Here is a 23105-nt window from a genome sequence, read left to right as displayed (position 1 = left end):
CAAGAAATATTACTTATCAATGTTGAAAATATTGGTCAGAAACATAATACATTTTAAAGGTTCTTTGATAAATATACGGTAAAGTTCAACACAATTTTTTTTTATTACATTATAAAAGTCTTCACTGTCACTTTTAATCAACTGAATGCATTACTGCTGAATAAAATGATTCATGTCTTTTTTAATTTTTTCTAACTAAACTTACACTTTTGAACAGTAGTGTAGCTAGTCATGCCTTAACAATACCTTTGTGAGTATGTGCCTGCTAACCTAAAGCTAAATTCATCTGTGCTATATCTGTCATCCACACATCTCGTCTTATATAGGGTTCTTTACCGCTGTCATTATCTTTACTGTCATTGCACTCGGTTTCCATGACAACATTACAGCCCGGCCCACTCCATCCTGACTGGCACACACAATGCCAACCGCTCTGCTCCAGCGTACAGCGTCCATTACCGTTACACAACCCCGGACACGCATCTAAGGGAAAGAGGGACAGCACATCTATAATCACAGTGTTCTTTCTTCAGACCTTGAGTAAAATTGTTCATACAAAAGACACATACAATTACCTTTATCAAACAGATCCAGGTAATGTGCTGCTGAAAGAGTTACAAAATGAAAGACAGAGAGAACAAAGAGGAGAAATTACATTGGAGACATACTTCAGAGAAGCTCTGTGTGTGCGTGTATGTGCACTGCTGTTTTTTTTTTAAGTGTCCCTGTCGTTTGCTGCCTTAAGCGTATATTTGTCCCCTGAGTTTCACAGACTGCTCTCATCATGAGCGCCACAATTAAAGGAACGCGCTTTGACTCGGAGGAGGAGGGAGAGAGACTTTAGTTTATACATCATCTGCAAGGCAAAAACCATGTTGGTTCAGTGTCAGTTGATTTACATGTTTCATAAGAAATGCACAAAGCTTGTCAAATTACTGCCGAAAACTGGCTGAAAAGGCAAATAATCATCAAGATATGATATTTACAAAGTGTCTAGAGCATGATTTCTAAAAGCTTGCTAGTCTTGCTAACGTGTTAATCAAATGTGACACCCTGCTGTCAAAGGGTTGGTGAAATGTCAAGTAAATATCAAGACTGAAATAAGATGTTACAAAAAAAAAAGAGGGTGTTAGAGCCTATTCACAGAAAGAACAACATAAAAAAGTATTGTGAAACACAAATTATTCACAGAGTAGTGCCACTGATTCCCCATGCAACCTAACAGCTTTAAATTATTTTATAATTATACATTTAATACTGTATGTGTGCGTATGTATATATATATATATATATATATATATATATATATATATATATATATATATATATATATATATATATATATATATATATATATATATATATATATATATAGTTTGGTGTTGGACAATGAAAGGTCAGGCAACTGAAATTCTCTAATGCACACATTTCTTAAAAAAAAAAATGCAGTTAAAAAAGTAATATTGTAAACTACTATTACAATTTAAAATGTTATATTTTAATATATTTTAAAATGTCAAGCTGAATGTACAGTGTCACATTACCATTCATAGAACTCATTTTCAATTTGGTGCTCAAGAGACATTTCTTCATCTATTATCATAAAACTACAGCATTTATTTCAAATTGAAATCTAACTTCTAACTTTAAACTTTTGAATTGTATAACAGTATATATAATATTGTCACATAATCATTCGGACATACCAATAGTGCAGTGCTCTCCCTCCCAACCGGGCTGACAGACACACTGTCCATCTCTGCACTCTCCATGCTCTTCACAGATTGGATGGCACGCCTGTTTGTCACAGGTGGTCCCCTCCCACCCCTCCTCACACTGGCAACGTCCAGCAACACACACACTATGGGCGCTGCAGGGAACGGGGCAAACCTCTGAAATAAATGACAGAAAGCGACAGAGAGAAAAATACATTTTTTACCATTCATCACAATCAACACAATAAAATCTTTGTATGTTTTTGTTTACGCTGCTGCTTCTTTTTCATCTTGGATTTTAATACTGACACCTACTGAATGCACGGCATACTGCATGTTGACTAACTCACACATACTGCTTCACATCACAGTTTTCTTTTTGTCTGTTTTCCTCCATCTCGTACGAAACGTACAGTATATGGGCATTCTTGAAATCAATCCAGTGATTTTCTGTGTGTTGTTGGTGGATCATGCTGGTTCACAGCTGGCTGCTGCACTGCACCAGGACTGCCGACAGCTCACTTCCTGCTGTGGTTATATCTTGAACGGAGGAATTTAGTGGTGTGGTCATGTGTTCGCACTCTGCACTTGACTTCCCCGCATTTTTGCCTCAATCTGTGGCACGGATGCTGCCGTTCGTCACGGTTTGTTTCATCGCTCCAGTAGGGACTGCTCATTTGGAGTTTTTCACTCATTCTGTTTGGACTGTCTGACAGTATACTATATAAACAACTTTTTATTCTTTGTCATATAGAAGTGCCCTTTTCTAGAAGACTTTTGACAAGTTATTTACAGCTGAGTGCACCTTTAATTGTGAGAAATGAGTATAAAGACAGCAGCAATTCACACACATCTACAGCCTGCTTTTTCACACCAGCCGAAACTGTTCCAGTGTTACCGTGGTTCTGAATTCAAGACGGAGTTTAGCACGGTTTCATGACAAAAACAATTTCCCTGAACGAGTAAGATATCTCTGCTCTCTGGCCCTCAGACAGAATGGCTTTGTCTTCACGCGTACTTACAGGATTCGTGACGGGTCAAACTGAGATGACAGTTTTTCATATCTTAAAAGTCACTTAAAATCAGCTGCCACATTTCTCCTCTGTAACTGCAGCACTGAGCGTTGAGTTTGGACAGCCTCTCCTCTGTCTTTCTCGCTCCTATCGCCCTCCACGTCTCGTACCGTTCAAAACAAATTATCCTTGCTGTTCCAGAACGCACATCAGACGAGAGCTCTTCCTCTCAATCACACACAAGACATAAATGTCTGGAAATGACAGGAAGGGCATTAAATAGAATGTTTATTAATACACACATTATCAATTTAACTGCTTGGACAGTTTCAAGCTGTAATATTCATGCATTTTGATAATCTAATATTTAAGAAATGCTTTCATATTCTAGCCAGTGGCCAAAAGGCAATGAGTTACAAAATCCTGCCGATCTTCCAGAAGAGCCATCTCTATGTAATAAAAAAGTGTTCTTATTTAAATATCATCATTGTTAACCAGGAAATGATGAAACTGGTAGCTCGTTCCATGAATAGATTACAAAATAAGACCTGAATCTATCAAGAAGTACCATTTTCAACAACTGGCACAATGGAAGGAGCAGTTTAACCTTCAGAATATATCGATTGTCAACCTCAGGAGAGGCCAGACTAAATATTACAATGTTGTTTTATTTTCTATTCATTTTATTTGAGAACTAAAATTTTTGCAACCTTGTAACACAAATTTGGAACATGTTTAATACAGTTTGTTACATTTTATAGCACTAAACATTAAATAAACACCTAAGGTGGCAATTTTACCTGAAATTAAGTTATCTCTTAGTTGAGGATAGCAAGTCTAGGACAAAATGTTTGCTTGTAGTTATTTTTAAACTTGCGTGCCTCATGGAAATATATATATATATATATATATATATATATATATATATATATATATATATATATATATATATATATATATATTTACAATAACTTGTGTAACAGGGTTAAATCGTTGTGCTTGAGATTGTTTAGTTGTCCTCCTGTCCCACTCTAGAAAGGGATGAAAACACATAAAAAAATAATAATAATAAAAAAAGGACCTCTAAAGCTTTTAAAATAGTAATGAGATACCATAGTGTACTGCATTTGTGGAAAGTGCCCGGTTTATATCATGTATTTAACGGCAAACCTCTTTCTCCATCTGTAAAACAGGAAATTCCACAGTCCAGCAGGTTTCATTTACGAGATGCACAATCAATCAGACAATAAGAACGAATCCGTTTTCTCCCTATTAAAGAAAGTACATTCCCCTTTTGCAGTGTATATCAAATTACAATTAAGAGCCGATCCATACTCCTGCACACAGGGCCCTGCTTTACTCTGTCAGACAGGAACGGAACCGGATTTGGAGTTTTGGGGTCAATGCTAACTGAATCAAACTAAAACCAGAAACTTCTGAGTGAGAGACGCATGACCAAATGATGAAAAAGCACTTTCAAGACTATAATTACAAATGATAAGATGAAAGGAAAAAGCTGTGTGTTTTGACTGATACTCACCTACAGAGCAGTCGTCACCGCTCCATCCCTGTTCACACACACACCCCCCTGTCTGGGCTTGGTACGTTCCATGACCTGAACATTGTTCTTTACAGGCAGGAAGTGCCGTCTCACAGCTCTCACCTCCCCAGCCTGCTGAACACACACACTCACCACGCACACACACACCACGACCTGAGCACAAGGGGTCCACGCAATCCACTGTAGACACACACACACAGAAATAACAAGTTAGTCCATGAGCATTTAATTACAGGTGCATATAAAGCCATATGCAGACAGAACTAGTTTTCCCTGAGGAAGTTCAGAAAATTGGGGCTTCAGCGACGTACTTCATGATTTAAATCCTGTTCGAATCGAGTTTTTCTTCAAACTAACTCGGGTAGAAATTGCGGTGCAAATTAGCTCTGAGACATCTAATCCCATCCGGATCGGAAAGCGTGTGATTGCAGTATATTATTATTTCCACGACGCATCTTCTCATATATTCTGACCTACGTCAAACACTTTAATTACATCTGAATTTCTTGTGCCGTCTAGTGCATCTGCATTATGGATTTGGACCAGTTTGCACTTGATCTGGGTAGAGTAATACTTGAGCTTAGCATAATGGTTGTACTGGTAAGTGAGAAAGAATATTCACTGAATAAAAAAACAAATAATTTAAATACTACTACAAAAATAATTGTATTTATTTTGATGAAGATTATGTTTAGCACTGTTATTATATAGACGACCAAGATACACAGAAGAGGCACAATTTAATATTTAGTATCAATTGACATATACTTATATAAAATATTCATGCAATTTTTTCCTGTTATTTATTATCAGTGCCCAACTATTAATGAGTGTTCTTTTTGCTATCAATGTTTAAACAGATTTTGCTGCTAAATACTTTTTTTTTAAACTGTAAATACAATTTACAGTATTTCTAAATACAAATATTTTACACAATTATAAATGTCTATACTGACTCTTAATTATTTTAATGCATTGTTGTTGAATTAAACCACAAACATTGAAAGGCAATGCTGTATTATGATATCCACAAGAATATTAAGCAGCAAAAACATAATAAATAAAAAAAAATCAGATCAGATCAGCATATTAATATGACTGCTGATGGACCATGTAACACTGAAGACCTAAGTAATAGCTATTGAAAATTCAACTGTGCACTCACAGGAATACAATAAAATTCAATGAAGGTATTTACACAGTTTACTCATTTGTTCCCTGTAGTAAATTGTGGCCATATTGGACTAATTCACTCACTCGTTTTCATTTACTAAATCATGGAAATTAACTAGAGGATCATGGACATGATATATAATCCCCCCCACCACACACACACACACACATTTACAGGGCTCTGTACTGTGATACCTATTTATTGTACATCCACCATAGCAATAATTGCTTGTGAAAGTATGAATAAATGTAAACATATTAAAAGAATCAGGTATTAACTTCAATGTTTTCCTTACTCATATATATTGTATTTAGATTAAATGATCTCTATTCGGTCCATCAATACATGAAATCATGGGAGTCCTCTGTTAATAATCGTAACTCAAACATTTAGAAAATGAATTCTGTCTGAATAGCTGAATAGCTTAAGACAGAGGCAGAGAAGGTGAAACATGAAAACAGTACAATTAGAGAGAGTACATAACAAAAAAGAACAAGATACAAATACATGTAAATTACAATTACAACTGCAACATTATGTTCAGTTCAGTGTGTGTGTGTTTGTGTGTGTGTAGAGGGGGAAGGTGTCTGATGGAAAAGCTAATTTGGCGGATGGATATCCATGGGATTAAATTGGAGTCTCTCTCTCTAACTCTCTCTGTCTCTCTCTCTATCACTAAAATGGCGGCAATGAATTTCCAGCTTAATGGTTAGGGGAGAAAGTGTGTTTAAAATCCAATTACAGGACATTCATCATAAACAAGGCGTGGAGATAGACTAGTAGCTCTGTACGCACACACACGCTCACACGCATCATGATGGTCACGTTGCAGATGAGGGTTATTTGTGCTTCAAACTCAATCTTTCTATCTAAAAATGAATCTAGTCCATCAAAAGCTGAAAATGTTTTAATGAAAGTGTGTGTGTGGGGGTGACAGAGAGCTGTACCTTGCTCACAGTTATCGCCCTTGAAAGAAGGAGCGCACACACAGATTCCGTTGACACATTCTCCATTGTTGGAGCAGGTGGGATCGATACACTGGCCTTCCTCCACTTCACACTCCGCCCCCTTCCATCCAGCGTGACACACACACACACCTTTCTCGTAGTCGCCGTTACCACTACACAGCACTGGGCAAGAGTCTGAAATATAGATAGTGAAATATACATTGTGTACTGTAAGAAGTAATACTTTGTAATAGTGTTGTCTGCTTCTTTGCATGATGGATTCTGATTGGCTATCAATGTTTTCGTCGCTTATTAGCTTCACAAGCAATCGCTCTGCAAGCGATACCAATGATATTGTTTCTCTGTGCCATCAACCTTATAGTTGTGATGTGGATTCTTGATATTTTTAAACTATATTTATTCTTATAGTCATCATGCTTGGTGTGAGTATGCCTTTAGGCTTATAGTTCGACTGCTGCTGTAGAGATAAAATGTTGACTATGTCATTTGTATTTGTGCAAAACTGATCATGTTGTGTAGGTGTTACTTTTTGAATATGTATATTATTGCGAGATTACTGTGTATCATTGTGTGATTAATATGTCTGTTCAGATGTACCTTTTGAACAATCTGGCCCCAGGAAGCCGGTGAAACAGTGACAGTGTCCGGCGACACACTCTCCGTTACCGTTACAGTTAGTGGAGCAACCATCTATTGTTTCTGAACACACAGACACAATACAATTAAATAATTCTGTCTATTTTGTGTATTGTTACCAAGCATTTTTATATTAAAAAGAAAATAATTCAAATAACTGTTGGTCTCTCACCTATGGGTGTGCTGTACACCACCACATGTTCCATCTTTCGACCGTCATTATAGAAGGCCAGGTACCAGGTGCCCACATCAAGGTATTCCACAAAGCCCGTCTCCTGCAGAGCCGACACCAGCAGACTTCGCGGAGGAGGGTTTGGAATTTTGACATTCCGGGAATCCTGTTTAATCAGCTGTCTCCCATCCAGCAACTTCACAAAGTCAAACTGGAGAGAAAGGACACAGTTATTTGTGAATCTAATCTAAATTGTTGTAAAAAAGAACATAGCAGAGGCCGACAGCTGAATTCATGCCCTTGGCACTGACTGTCCGTAACTTGGTGCTCTGTGTCTCAGCATCGCCCTGTACTATACCCAATGCGTCTGATGTTGATGCTGCCAACCTTGGCATAGTCTCTGAGGAAAACAAGCTCCTATTTATATGCCCAATACATGCATCCTACAGAACTGGAAAAAGTAAATCAAGTATATCCACCCAACACTGGAAACAACCACGCTTCACTGCATTCATCTAGGGAATGTGTCTGACAAACCCTCTGAATGCCTTCATGTCTGGCAATCTATTTTTAGATAGAATTTAAAATCATGATACCAAACAAATTCATTATCTGCACCTACAGGAGGTCTCCACGGGGTTAATGCATGGCACCCCATATATCTTTCTATTCGTTTAATGAAACTGAAAGTGTGAGTGGATAATAAAAAAAGAAAAAGAAAAAGAAATTAAGGAAGCATCAATTAATAATTGTAAACATGAAGTAATACACTGTACAAGGTAAAATTAAGTAAAACTGTGTGAACAAATACACAAAAAATGTATAATTAAATAAAAAAGGATTATTAAGAAATAAAATGAGACACCAGTAGTACAAAAAAAACATCAAAAACAAATACTATGAACAACATTTTTATTAATGTAAAATAAAATAAAAATACAGCAAACCAAGAAAGCAGCCAATAACAAGTGCCAACAAAACAGTGATAGATTTAACAATGTCAAATGAGGTAAAATGAATATACAAAATAAAACCAAGTATTTTTAATGCAAAAAGAAATAAAAACAGCAACAGTGCAGAGTAAACCAAGAAAGTAGCAACTAACCTAATTAAATTTAAAGGGGGGGTGAAATGCTCGTTTTCACTCAATATCCTGTTAATCTTGAGTACCTATAGAGTAGTACTGCATCCTTCATAACTCCAAAAAATCTTAAGTTTTATTATATTCATAAGAGAAAGATAGTCTGTATCGATTTTTCCCGGAAAAACACGACCGGCTGGAGGCGTGACGTGTGGGCGGAGCTAAAGAATCACGAGCACCAGTAAGCTTTTGCGTTGAGAGCGTTTGGAAGCTGTGACATTACCGTGAGGACAAAACCAACCAAAACAAATCATGGCTAACAGTCAGATTCAGCAGTTTATTTATGATCCAGAATCAGATCCCGAGGCTGAAACTGAACGAGAGCAGCAGCAGCAACGACTCGCTCCGAAGCGGGGCTCGAACCCGGGTCTCTGGCAGGGGAGGCGGACGCACTAGCAAGGAGGCAGAGATATTTGAAGCAGTTTTACTCGCCGCCTGCGGTTCCAACACACGATCGTGACCCTTTTTCGTTGGGACTGCATCATCCTTAAGAAATAAACAATACGCAAATCCGTCGTCAAACTGGGCCTTGTTTGTAAAACAAGCATCTTCGAAATGCAGGGAACAAACACAAACACTTGCACAACTCCGTTGATGCTCTGTAAAAATAAACTCCATCCACTGGTCCCTTAATGCTGTTTTTTTTTGGTAATCTGTGCAGAACTCTGTGCAAACTCACTCCTTTTGTGACATTTCGCGACGCTCTCGCTCTGATCAGTGAAGTCTGTTGTTCTCTCAGTGTTGTGCTATACGGGAGCGCGCGCTCTTCCGGGAGAAGTGCCCTCAGGACCCATATAAGGAAATTCCGCTCAATCTAACGTCACACAGAGCCATACTCGAAAAAAACTTACCGAAACTTGTGACAAACCGGAAGGAGGATTTTTGGAACAGAAATACTCCTTCAAACGTACAACTTAATTTTTGAAACTTTGTCCATGTTTAGCATGGGAATCCAATTCTTTAACAGTGTAAAAAACTCAATATGCATGAAATAGCATTTCACCCCCCCTTTAAACAAAGGAATACATTACACAATGACAATTTACTGTTAAGACATAAAATGAAACATCTGTAGTGCAAAAAAAAGTAATAAAACAACAGCAAAAAATAAACTTGGAGGGTAAGAAATAATAGAGGGTTCCAGTAAAGAAGCAATAAAACAAGTAACAACTAAGAAAGATAAACTAACAATGAAAACTAAGACTTGATTGTGCTGAAGGGTTCTAAGCACAATATGTAACATTATTTTATATGATATGGTTCACTAATGATGGCAAAGTTCTATATATCTGTTATCTGTTAATGGCATTAATCATGAGTATCTTCCGCTCCCTCATCTGCTCCCCATCGTGACTGGCATGTGTTACTGGTGGGCATAAACTAAGAACCTTCGCCTTCAAATGCTACAAAATCCACACACAGGCCTGCAGTTTGAGCAAACACGGCCAGACACGCTGACATTCACACACAAAGAGTCCAGATCAAGTCAAGAGTTGCTGCAGATTCGAGACATTCACATCCAAGCGTTTACAGCTCACCATCTGCGCTCGTTTGACTCAGCCTGCGATCAGTATATCTGTGTTCAGCGTCTGTCTCATCACCTCACACACTGTGTCACTTCCATCCCGTAAGTGGGATAAATCTATCTCCAAGGAAACTGGAAAAGATACGTGGCGTGTGTGTGTGTGTGTCTGTCTGTCTGTATTTGGGGGGGGATTGCCAGTGTTTAGACAGAGCTGTTACAAACATCAGAAACATCAATGAGCGGCATTCTCCGAGGCACTACAGAACCCTCTGGCTATAATGAGTCCCTCTCCTCCTCCGGAGTCACTCTGGAAGCAGTGGAGGCACTGAAGCCCTATCGACTGTAATGACTCTCACGCTGACAGGCAGGAGCCAGCAGGGCAGCAGTTGCACCAGAGCCCCACTGCTTTTAATGACAGCCAGAGAAACTGAGGAACGATCGTGGGAGCCGCAATGGAGTTGACAGTCTCAGTGCAGTAGCGATCTGTCAGGCCTCAGTGAACACAAACACACACGTGAGCACAAGCGCGAGCTCTCACTCGTGCGTGCCGAAGTAGACCCGCGGAAGCTGTGGCAGTGTAAACATCTCTATTCTGATATGCATGCACAAAAGAAAGCTTTTCATTAAGCAGGAACAATTAACCAGTCTCCTTGCCCTGCCTCCGCCTACATGCGAGCGCATATGCAAATGAGGCGAAAACGAGAAGCCTTAAATTGAATTACATCGGGCTCTAATTTCTTGAGCAAAGTGAACAGTTAATCTCGGATGATATCCTGAATAATGAGATGTAATTAACATGTTGGGGTCGTCTATAGTACCTTGTTAGATACGCTCCTGATCATCCTTGTTATTATCTGCCAGTCATAACAATATGTACTTAGAAAACGGTTACCAACATGAGGAATCGTGACTAAACCTGGGCATGAATGCACAACACACACTCTCTTTTAAACACACTAACACACTCTCTCACATGCCGTCTGATACAAACGCATAATTATTTATTATAAAGCAGTATTACTTTATATAAAAACTTCTGGCTTTGTGCACATTTTTCACACAATAGAACAAAAGAATACAAACACAGGGGTCTCGAGATATGGTTTTTAAAGTTGAACTACTTTTAAACTTCACACACGCAGGTGATTAATGTTTAATAATCTGTAAATAAAATAAGGAATATCTTGAAAGCCAAAATAAGGAATATATTTTATAATGCCACTTTCATGTATTTTGTTTTTACTGTCAAGTCATTTAAAAGCTGCATCACATTAATAAACAGGAAACCAGTGTTAATGTTGTAAAATTAATCAATGGCAATGACAAGGAACTCTTTAAACGATCTTTCTTTAGGGATTTTTATTTGCAAATATCAATATGTGACTAATTCATTTTATATTAATTTTTAATAGATTGACATTTATATTACTAATATATAGCACATGAAACAATGTGCAACACTGTTAATGAAAGAACTTGTGTTTGCATGTGTTTACCTGCGTGTGAGTAGGTGGTATATTCCTCCTGCCGTAGATGCCCAGCAGAGCATCCCGTGTGAGTGAGATGTTGAACTTCATATATTCAGGGTGGTGAACCGTAATGTGAAACCTCCAGAAGAGTCCAGGAGGAATCACCTGGACCAGCTGTGTCCCGACAGCCACCTCTCCCCTCTCTATCACCCTGCCTCGCTGAATCACCTCTTTATCTGTCAAGCAAAAAAAAAAAAAAAAAACACATAGAATTTTCTTGATTTATCCAGAGGGACAGAAACTGAAAGGAAGGATGATTGGACCAAGTGTTTTCCATGTGGATCTGTAACATAAGCTTTATAGTATACGTTTATGCCATGTATTCATGTCATTACAAACCTGAATATCTTTCTTCCACAAAACACAAAAGGAGTGATTTTCAAAGATATTCGGGTTGTTCTTTTGTATGCATTTACATTGAACAGGCTTTCAGGCTTCAAAATGAGCACAAAAGCCCCATACTATAAAAGCCTCATCAAAGTAGTCTATATGACTCATTTACACTATTTCCAGTCTCACATTCCATATTATAGCTTTGTGTGTGAAATTGACTGAAATATTGTTCAGATGACTTGGTGATTTTTCTTTTTTTAAAGGGGTCATATGATGCGATTTCAATTTTCTCTTTCTCTTTGGAATTTTAGATCTGTGAAGTTGCAAAGACTAAAGTCTCAAATCCAATGTGATATTTTCTTTATCAAATTTAAACAAGACCCCACATGTCTACGTCACTATTTGGAAATATTTGTGTAATGCCACCCAAATGTTCACGCAAAGAAAGAAGGTGTGGTTTCAGTAACCGGAGTTAGAGAGCAGTCATGTCAGGGAGATGTTGTGTGTATCTAAGCAAAAGAAAAGTCACTTTATTGGGCCTTCTGAAAATATATGCATTTAGTAATGTTTAAGATTACGTACAACAGAACAGCAAAGCATTTTATGGACGACGGATGTTCAAATGTGGAGTTTTGCGCATCACGTGTGTATGTGTGTGTGTGTGTGTGTGTGTGTGTATAAGCATGTGTGTGTGTGACAGAGAAAGAGAGACGGACACACAGTGGAGTCAGCTGTCTTAACCGTCCATGGCTTGTGTACTGCAAACACATTCAAGCTTCATCACTGAGTCTGTGCCTCGACTCTGTTCTTCTTTCGGTCATAAACTGAAGGTAAAACTAAGTACATTATTAACTGTCTTTAAATTAAATTTTTAAGATAAAGCTTGTGATTATGGAAAGGGGTGTTACATTTCCGACGAGCGGTAGCAGTGTTCGGCAAATCAAAATGCACTGGGTAAGTTGGCCAATCAGAGCAGACTGCGCTCATCGGAAGGAGGGACTTTGTAGAAAATGACAAATTTGAGAGAGGCGGGCCATAGAAGACCTGTATATAGTATTTTAAAATAATGTGTTTTTTAAACATTAGAGCATCAACATATTCTGTTACACCAAATACACAAAATAATGATCTTTAAAAAAAGCATCATATGACCCCTTTAAGCTTAACTGGTGTAGTCCTCATTCACTTTCAGTATGTGAAATATCATTGCTAGAATATTCTTTATTAATTATCCATTTGCATTGCACAGAAGCCAGAAAGTGGTACAGTTTGGAACAACATGAGACAAAATAAATAATCGCATATATTTTTAAAATGAGCTATTCATTAAAATTGATGTAATCAAGTAATAAAAAATCTTATACAGCTAGATGACAAAAGCTTCCTCTTAGTCTTTTTTAGCTACTGTATATAGGGTGACAGTTGTTAAAGACTGAACATGATGCAACCGAGCTCAAGTTCTCTGATGGACGCTCACAGGAAGGCTGTAGATGTGAAAAGTACAAAAAAACGGTGCCCGAGGGCTTTTGAATGAATCCTGCCTCTGATGCTATCAACACAGACATCTCCATATCTTCTTTAGTGTCAAGAAGAATGATGTATTTTTCAGAGGTTCAGGAGATGTGAATCAAAAGTGATCATCTGCAGCACTCTTTGAAAAGCTCTGCTGTCTAGAGTTAAATTCAGGTGACGGCAAAGATGAAACGCCACCTGCTGTATCCAGACACCGCTTTAGGAGCAGGTTATTTACATTAGCTTTGACAGAACAGGCACGCCTGTACATTAATGCATACATGGACAGAAAAACTGGGTTAGTGCAGCCAATAGTATAAGATCTGTGCTAGACCAAAAAAATTGCAGGTCTGAGCCCTGTAAGGGCTACGATCACTGTGCCCCTGAGCAAGACGCTTAACACCTGATTAAAGTTGCTCCAGGGGGAACATCTTTGCATCATAACATGAAGACATCAGGTAGAAGTCGCTGAAACAATGTCGGCTAAAGAGCCCCTACAACAAAACCTGTCTACTTTCTTGTCATAAAATATGACTACCAAAAAACTGACTGTATTTTATTTCATTAAATATTAATGGAACATCATAATGTGTAAAAACAAAAAGGAAAAAGGCTATACTGATAGTGAAGATTTAGAGGAAAGACAACAGTAAGTGAAGACAAGGAGATAGTTACAGTATAAAGCAAATTTGTTACAATTTACAAATACATTTTAATATAGCAATAAATAAATAAATAATGATGTTCTCTTACTAAACATTAAGCAGCACAAATCCCACGTTTTAATAATCGATGCTTATAATAAGAAACATTTCCTGAGTGCCAAATTAACACATCTGAATGATTACTGAAGGATCATGTGACACAGAAGACTACAGCATTGCAATCACAGGAATAAATTACATTTTAAAATATATTAATATAATACTTACAAATATATATATATATATATATATATATATATATATATATATATATATATATATATATATATATATATATTTTTTTTTTTTTTTTTTTTTTTATTGTAATAATATTAATAACTAACCACTTCAGGACTTCAGTATTACTTTTGGCATTTTTGAACTTCCTGTAATATTTATATTTAAGTATATGAATGCACATCTTGGAGCTAGAATGTAAACACAGGCATAATTCCCATGTACTGTATATACTCTGCCCTACCACTTCATCGAAATGTCAGATAATGTGCAGATAAATATTCTATTCTGCTTGATTCTATTCTATGGACATGGCAAAACAAACTCAAATAAATAAGGGCCCTTTTTTAAATTTGCACTTTATCAAATTATACAGATAAAAACACACCTCACGCTTAAAAAATGACCTCATAATCTCAGCGGTTATCTGAGAGAAAATAATTTACTGTTGTGTACTGCCATTAATTATAAATGGCAAATGAACTCTGATTGAACACACACACACACACACACACACACACACACGCACCCACGCACACATACATCCTCTTGTTTCCTGCTTTAGGCAAAGACCTGACATTTAGACACATTGTGTGAAACACTGAACTGATATCACACTGTATAGAAACCTTGTGTGAAATGACTTCGGTAGCACACACACACACACACACACACACACACACCTGGCTGTGTGGTGTTGAATCCTGGCAGGTGGACGGGAGTGAAGGTGAAATCGGCTCCCGGTAGAGGCTGATCATCTTTACTCATACCATTCTCATAAAGCTCTCCTTCCACTCGCTTCAGATGCCACGGCAGCCCCAGCAGATGAACGACTGCAAAACAACAGAATGATAGATAAACGGAACCAGATAGACAAATAGATATAGATAGATAAATACATAAAATAAAGACACAATTGCATGTTAATTGTGCACCGAAAATTAGAATTGGAATATCGTATTACACATTATTCAATGTACTACTTGCTTGTCTCCAGCTATGGTCTTTATTTTTTTACATTTATGTGAACGAGTGTGTGCGCACACATACATTTAAGGTCTTCTCTTATCCCCCCATCTCTTGAATGTGTGTGAAACGCTGCAGAGGATTCTGGGAGTGGAATATAAATCGCTCAGGTGGCATTTTATGATCTCCCAGCAGTGAAAGGCCTTTGGCGCATGGTAATGACCTCATCCTAATTACAGCCAATAAAAAGGACAAACTCTCATTCTGCTCACCTCAGGGCCCCCGATACCAGCTATCTCATCACACAGTTTCCCTCTCTCTCTTTCTCCTGAGCGTGTGTGTGTGGGATTTTAGTCGATCAGGGAAATGAGGTGAGAAGATATACTGACGACAAGTTCTGGAACGGCGAGTGAGAATCAGGTTATTCTCCCTCTCATTCCCTCCCGTTCCTCAGGCGTATAGGAAGTCGCGTGTGGGTTCGTGTGCACGTCGGGCTCTGCTGTGAGGAGGCGTCTTTACGAGCCATAAAGAGGGATTGGTGTCTCAGCGGGGAGCTGGATCTACATGATCCTCTCCTTTATCTCCCCCATTCGCCCTCATCTCTCTCTCTCACACACACACACACACACACACACTGTAGCTGCCATTGGCTAAATGACAGATCACCCCAAGCACTGCGGATCAGCTTTAACTCAGAAACGCACCGGGTCCAGAGTTCAGTATGAGCATTTGACACAAGATATTACTCTATGGTCACATTCACATTTGAAATGAACATGTTTTGGGAGATAGGCACACAGCTGGGCAGCACATTGTGACTGATACCAATTTTAGAGGTGGTCAAGGACAGATCCTAAAGGACATTACTAAAGTAATACAGATGTTGCACAGCAAATAACCTGGCACTCTGATGGTCTGGGATATAATGTTTTTGTGTAGTTTTCTCCATCCATCAAATATTAGAACACTTTGTATCTTTAATGTGACATTGATATCATAACGTCTGTGGTAAAAGCTCTTTTAGCCTTACCAGGTGATGTGTTGCACCTTTTTCTTTTTCTTTAGCTCTCAAAATGTGAAAAAGACAACAGATACTGCACTCTTGCGATCTGCTCTCCCAATTGAGTGAACAATATTCCATGAATTATTTCTCTGAGCTACACTCAAAATCACTTGTTTCTCTCCTCAGATCCTTACTCATGTCTCTCCTCCTGGTTGCAAGGGCACTTAAACACCTTTTCTCCCCTTTTCTTCACTTGTTAATCTCTATTTAACATCCCTAAGTGTGAAAATGATTCTGAAGTATAACAGTGCCCAAACATACATTATGAATTCTGTCAGTTTCCTTTTTTGTGAAAGTAATAGAGATTCCCACCACAGTGTCATTTTCACCATCTCCAATTATGTTCTGGGTTTGATTGCAGTCAATGTGGTGGAACTGACACCACAAAATAAATGAATAAATGAATAAATACAATTCACACAATCAATTTTAAAATGGTAAAATGTTAAAATTAAATTCCTAAATAGTTTTCAATTATTTTACTATGTTCCGATCGGTATAATTTTATGTGGGATTTTCATATTTTAACAATGTCTGACTAATTTGAACAAGGTGAAAAATAATAAAACACTGTAAAAAACTTCCAATATTTTTTACAATTTAAAAGATTAAGTGAAAGTTGAGTGAAATATTTACTCAGATTATTATAAGAAAATAATTTATTTTCACACAACAAATTTATAATTTTTCTAATATAGTGTAATAATTATATTATGTATGATATTTTAAATATAATATAACGTAAACTTTTTTTAAATTTATTTTATTTATTGCTTAGATGATCCCATTTGTCAACAGGTAATTATATGTTTTTCAGAAATGTTCATATTTTAAGAATAAAAGTCTTGGTCTTTGGCAAGGGTTAATCATTTAAACATGGTAAGAGCTTTCAAAACTGTTTTTATGTGACATTCATAAAGCAAAGAAAAAAAAATCATTATTTACCCAATTTGTTAGAGTTTACTTCTCCGATTAGAAAAAAAGAAGAGAGCTTCACACAGGACAAGAGAAAGGAGGTGGGTGAGATTGACAGAAAAGAAATTGATAGATGGACAGATCGATGACATCCCAAAGCTTTCCAGAGGTGTGTGTGCGTGAGCGAGAGCTGTCCTGTGTGCATGTGTGTGTATGGGATCACAAAGCTCTTTAAAGGTGCACGTCTGGAAGGTCTCATAAATTCCACGGAGGCCACATTTCTTTCCTCAACAGGACTCCGAGCCTTGAACGGCAAACATCGATCCCTTAAAACCTCTAACCTCTCCGCTAGTTCTCTCTTTACAACCGCTAATGAAGAGAAAAATCTCTGTCTCTCCCCTTCTCTCTCTCTGCCATTTTTCTCTCTGACCCTTCTCTCCCACTTTTCTTTCGACAAGATGGACTATCGGGAAGGATTCAGCACTCTTGAAAGTGAGCGAGAAATAGAAAGCAAGAAGGACACCATTTATCAAGGCTTTTGTTAAATCAACAGATTTTAACATGATTTGTAGAGCTGGAAACATACAACACTGACTACGAGACGTGTCGCTTCCGTGTGCCCGTGCATGAGAATAAAAAGGGAGAGAGAGATAAAGAGAAAGACAAAGAAATGCATTTGACAGGAAAGGACTGAGAGCTGTTCACTAGACAAAAGTCCCACATACATCAAAGCCGACTTCAACCTTGATGCTGAATAGCAGACTGCCCTGAGACTGAGCAATGGTTAAGCTCTCTGAGTTTACCGTCACGACACAGTTTGTTAATATCCTCAGCTAGAAAGCTGGCCTAAAAGAAATGGATTCGTTTATTGTGTGTCCTGGCTATCGGTCAATGAGAACAATGAGCTTTTGTGGGCTGGCTGAAGTGGCGGCGAGTCAATGTTGAAAAAGGCACAAGCTCTGCATCCGGGCAAAAACCCGATCCCCCACAGGACATCTAGAGAGAATGGTCGGGAAGATATTGAATTAGGGGATGTAACGGGCAGGAGGCGGACGTTTTCGCATCCAGGTGCTGTTCAGAGATGATGGAAATGTTGTTTAGATGAGTAATGCTGTAGACGGGCGGCTCAGGTTAAATTAATAGAGCAGTTATGAGGCTTGGGCGGACAGCATCTGAGGGAGGGGCTTACTGCCAATGACAGGAGAGGAGAGTTTGTGTGAATTGATCGTCGCTTGTTGAAATGATGTAAAAATGCTTCGCATTGAACATTCCACTGGCTCGTATTTCCAGAGGACGCCACCGTAGCCTGACCTCGACACTTTGCCCAACGGAGATAACTCCTTGACTTTAAAGTGAAGACACAAGACAAATGTTTTAAGGAAAAGATAAGGCCCTTCTCCTCCAGAGGAGAAGATAAACCCTCCCTTTTAGTAAGGAGAGAACATAGACGCCTCTTTTTTGAAGGAAAGGGGGGAAAAAACTCTACCTATCTTTAACCCTTGACTGAGATGATTGCTAGTATAAATCTCTAATTTTCTTTGTATTCATGGAAAACTTGTATGGAGGAGACTGAATGCAAAAAAAAAGGACAATCTTTGATGACTGGAAAGACTGTCAGTTTAATGTATCTTGCTAACAGACAAACACATTTTAGACCTCTTCCTTTTCTTATGTAAGACAGCTTCACTAAACCATTTGAAAGTATAAATTAACATGGAAAGAAGGAAAAAATAAAACATTAAATGGCTAAAAAATGAATCATAATTAAAACACAGTCGTCACTGTAACCTGGTTAAGTATTACAAGAAATATGCATGGAGAAAAACTACTGAAATCGAAGACTTACACGACACAGGAAATACCTTAAAAAGCCACACACAGACCTCAGGCTAACACTCAATTAAATTGTGGTTTTAAGTCGAAGAACAGAAAATCAAAGCCTGAAATCAAAAAAACATCTACTTACCAAACATGATACGAACACAATCAATAACAACAATGTAAATAAAACTGGCAAACAAATGCAATTATATTAATTATTTATACCCCAGTGCATGCTGGGAAGAGGGCAAACGGGCAAACCACAAAACCCTTTTCCCGTGTAGGCCTATTCTAGTGTTTCAGGTTTAAGAGGGGCTCAGATAACTATCTGAACTGGTTCAGTAAAAAAACATCTGTGTTTAGTGTGAGAAATCACAAGTGTTCGACTGACGAAAAAATAAATAAATGAAACTACATTTGTGAGTAATTTTACAATATGCATATCAGTTAACTGTGGTACATCATATTTTGTGATTTCACTGGAACAGAGCCACTGCGCCGTCAAAATAAAAGTCTGTCGTGCAGTCAAAATAAAAGTTGAACACATCGGCCAAGCAGAAAAACTAATCGGCCGATGCCAATATTTGCAAATATCACAATAGTTACATTCAATAATTTTAACAAAAATATGTGGGATCATAACAATTGCATGATGTTATTACAATTTACAATTGCGTTAACTGAATTTTTATTTTTTGTAGTTAATTATGTAAGCCAGAAACACAACCATCTAAACCCAGGGTGAGAAGCAAAGCAGAGGAGAGATCCTAAACTGTGGGTTTCTTCAGCAGGACTGTTTGTGCACCCAGAGCACTGTACATCACCCTGGTTCAAAGGAGCCTGCTAAATGACAAGTGACTGCTGCTGATAAAAGCTGACTGCGAACTGACGAATGCAAATGAAGTGGAATTAATCTGCGAACGCATACTCTCATTCAGTTGCACACACTGTGCAGAAGCTGGCAGATAAAAGGAGAAAAATACACAAAATGGGGATGAGATGCCTGTCAAAAGGTGCATCAAATGATGATGCATGTCATTATTTTGATGCTAAAACGCCTTCTATCCCAGCTTGATCTACAGATTCCATGAATTATAATTTAATTATTATGCAGAATTTACACACTTTACTCTCGAGTAGAACTGAAACCTCTTTAAATTAAACCCTTTCCTGTTCAGGCATGCAACACAACTCCATGCCAAAGCTCACATGATCGGACTACTGTAATGCTCTTTCAGCCACAATCAAACCTCTGCGAATGATTCAGAATGCAGCAGTGCATCTGGTTTTCAATGAACCCAAGAGATCACATGTTATGTCTCTCCATGTCTCACTCCACAAGCTGTCAGTTGCTGCCTGCATCAAGTTCAAGACGCTCACCGGATCTGCACCTTCCTACCTCCTCTCACTTCTGTAAATCAATGTTCCCTCCAGAAATCTGCAGTCGATGAGAGAGAGTCACGGTACCAGCACAAAGAGGTGGAGAACAACTCTCTCGAACCTTCACATTCAATATACCTTGATGGTGGAATGATCTTCTCCACCTGACACCATCAGAAGAGCTAAATCCCTCTCTACCTCAAAAAAAAAACAACTCACAACTGTTAATGGAAAAAAACTCTCCATTCTCTACCTTCTTACTTATATCTCTGTAATAGCTTGTACTTTGTAGTCTTCTGAGCAATTTTGAAACTTTTTATTGTGGCACTTTTCAATTACTGTACTGCTAGGATGAATTGCTTTTGTGTAAGTATTCCTCATTTGCGAGTCGCTTTGGATAAAAGCGTCTATTAAATGAATATATGCAAATCTCAATTGTTTCTCCTAGAAGTAATTAGATTAAATGGAAAGCAAAAAGAGAGAGAAAGAGTGGTTTATTTGGAGAGAAAGTAAAAAGTACCCTCTTAATCTTGTACGTCTATCACTTGAGATTCAGATTTGCCAAGATCCCAAAATCTGCAATTGGGAGCCAGATTTCAACTGAGATTTCAGTAAGAACTCAAAATGTTTTGTCTAATTCTTCCAGACCAAATATTCTGAGCTATGCAATTCAACTATCTTGCTTTTTATTCATTATTTTGTTAAAGCTGTATATCTGTATATACTTTAGTTGGATTTCAGCACTATTTCCACACTATTAAAGTACATTAAGAAAAAAAAAATTCAATTTAGCAAATTTTTAGAATGACACAAGTACAATTACAGGCTATTTTGGTTGCACTTTATTTTACAGTACGTGTACTAACATGTACTTATAGTGTACTTACAGTGTATTTATCTAAGAAAGTTCTGGTAACACAAGGTAACTACATGGGGTAGGGTTAGGTTTAGTGGTAGGTTAAGGGGTAGTACCTAGTTATTACCTAGTTATTGTAATTACTATAATAGGTACATAGTATGTACATGAGGAACAGGACTGTAAAATAAAGTGCTAAAGATTATTTTTAACAATCATTTTAAATTATTAGAGTTTTGAGAACTTTTTTTTTACATGTTGACTAAGGTCATCAAAGCATAAATATAAGGGGAAATGAGCAGGCAAAATATACTAAATAAACAATATAGTATTGCAATAGTGTTAGTGCCTATTAAAAATGCAGAAAACATCTGCAGTTAATTATGCAGAAACATTCCAAAGCAGAAAGAATGAAGCAGAGATTAAGCTTTATCTGATTAAACTTCTCTCATCTTGTTTCCTTACACACAGACTAACATATTACTGATGTCATCCAATCACTCTAAATGAGCTGTAACCAAAAGACCTTAAAACAGCTTCACCTCTCAACCTGTTTAATTTGTTTAAGTACAGCCTTTAAAATGCCGGTTTATTTGGATAGATCCCTGTGGCAACTGGCATTCCACTCACAAAGACAATCACATATAAATGCAAGGGAATACGTGTTCTCTGAACAACATGTCTTCCTATCCATCAGTTAAACCCCCCACTGCTTAGCCTAAGGGTGTGTCTTTCTCCTCTGGAAACAATCATGCAAACACACACAGATACACAGAAAAAGCAACTGTTTGATTTCTTCCCTTTTAAAGGAAATGGCAGAAAGCCGCTCTGCTGAGTGGGGGCTTGTGGGTTCCAGAGGGTTTTATTTCCATTGATCTAATGTTTTGATCATAAAAGACACATGATGATCCATAAACATGCATCCATTTTCAACTGCTTTTGAAGCCATTAAGTCCTTTTCACATCTCCAAATTAGCAAAATAGCAAAAGATCATTAGTGAGCCTGTGTGTGTGTGTGTGTGAAAACTAGGACAGTCACTAATTAATCAAATTATTTGTATATATCTATATTTGCTGTGAAAATCCTTTAAAAAGGCTGATTAAAATACATTACATTATTATGAAAGAAGAAAGAACTGAATAGCACTGAAGCATTTAATAGAGACTGACAGCTCTAGTTGAAAGATGTATATGCGTGTGCACATATAGATCACATATGTGGCTGCTGTATTATGCATGTGTCAGGTAGAAGGAAACATCAGAAACAGAATGTGTGTATAAAGTGAAAATGAATAATACAGCAGCAGATGCTAGATTCACCAGAGTGAGAACTACTCGCACACACGCACTCATATGTCTACTGCTTCCTGCTGCATGGCATTGTTTGCTTTTAATGTTGTGTATAGTCTGCCCCGCCTTCTTTTATAATGCCACGCCCAGTCTAAGCTTGCCACGCCCATCAACATCCTGCCTCACCTCATTCAGTCCAGCCAAGGTCCATCTACTCCAGTCCTGCACTGCTCCATCATTAACCAGCAGATTTTTAGCACTATTAGATTCAGTAAATCCACATCCATTCAAAATAATTTGTGGAATAAATGAGGTTGTCCAGTTAATCTCTAAAGCCAGTCGTTTAGTCACATAAGCCAGGGGGTTTTCAAAGTTTGATGCCAAGGACCCTTTTGGAGACTCAAGTGGAGGAGAGTTCACTTTATTTTTCTCTATTGTTTATTTTATGAAGCAGGTTTAAAGGAATCACATAAAGAGAGATCGAATTTTCCTTGAGCTTTTGAAATAAGAGTTCAGTGCACTGTAATAAAATAAAAAAGAAACTTTTAGAACTCAAAACTCAAAAATACCATATATTGTAATTCAGCGATAAAA

General features: G+C 37.7%; 1 protein-coding gene across 2 annotated transcripts in view; it reads right to left on the bottom strand.

Annotated features, from left to right (window-relative positions):
• Nucleotides 1–23105, bottom strand: part of LOC113048867 (teneurin-1-like) — a 129440-nt gene that overhangs the window by 40943 nt on the left and 65392 nt on the right. Inside the window, exons 6-14 of one of the 2 annotated variants that reach the window (XM_026210779.1) lie at nt 14904–15053; nt 11402–11610; nt 7240–7450; nt 7029–7130; nt 6411–6605; nt 4269–4469; nt 1707–1892; nt 576–605; nt 337–483 (exon numbers count right to left, since the gene is read on the bottom strand). In XM_026210779.1, the coding sequence (XP_026066564.1) occupies nt 337–483; nt 576–605; nt 1707–1892; nt 4269–4469; nt 6411–6605; nt 7029–7130; nt 7240–7450; nt 11402–11610; nt 14904–15053 (1431 nt within the window). The remainder of the gene's footprint in view (nt 1–336; nt 484–575; nt 606–1706; nt 1893–4268; nt 4470–6410; nt 6606–7028; nt 7131–7239; nt 7451–11401; nt 11611–14903; nt 15054–23105) is intronic. The other variant, XM_026210780.1, reaches the window with a different exon arrangement.

The sequence above is a fragment of the Carassius auratus genome, chromosome 30 (genome assembly GCF_003368295.1).
Source record: "Carassius auratus strain Wakin chromosome 30, ASM336829v1, whole genome shotgun sequence".
In the NCBI taxonomy this organism is placed as follows: domain Eukaryota; kingdom Metazoa; phylum Chordata; class Actinopteri; order Cypriniformes; family Cyprinidae; genus Carassius; species Carassius auratus.
The sequence above is the reverse complement of the archived record's forward strand: the minus strand, read 5'-3'. Positions and strand labels throughout refer to the sequence as shown.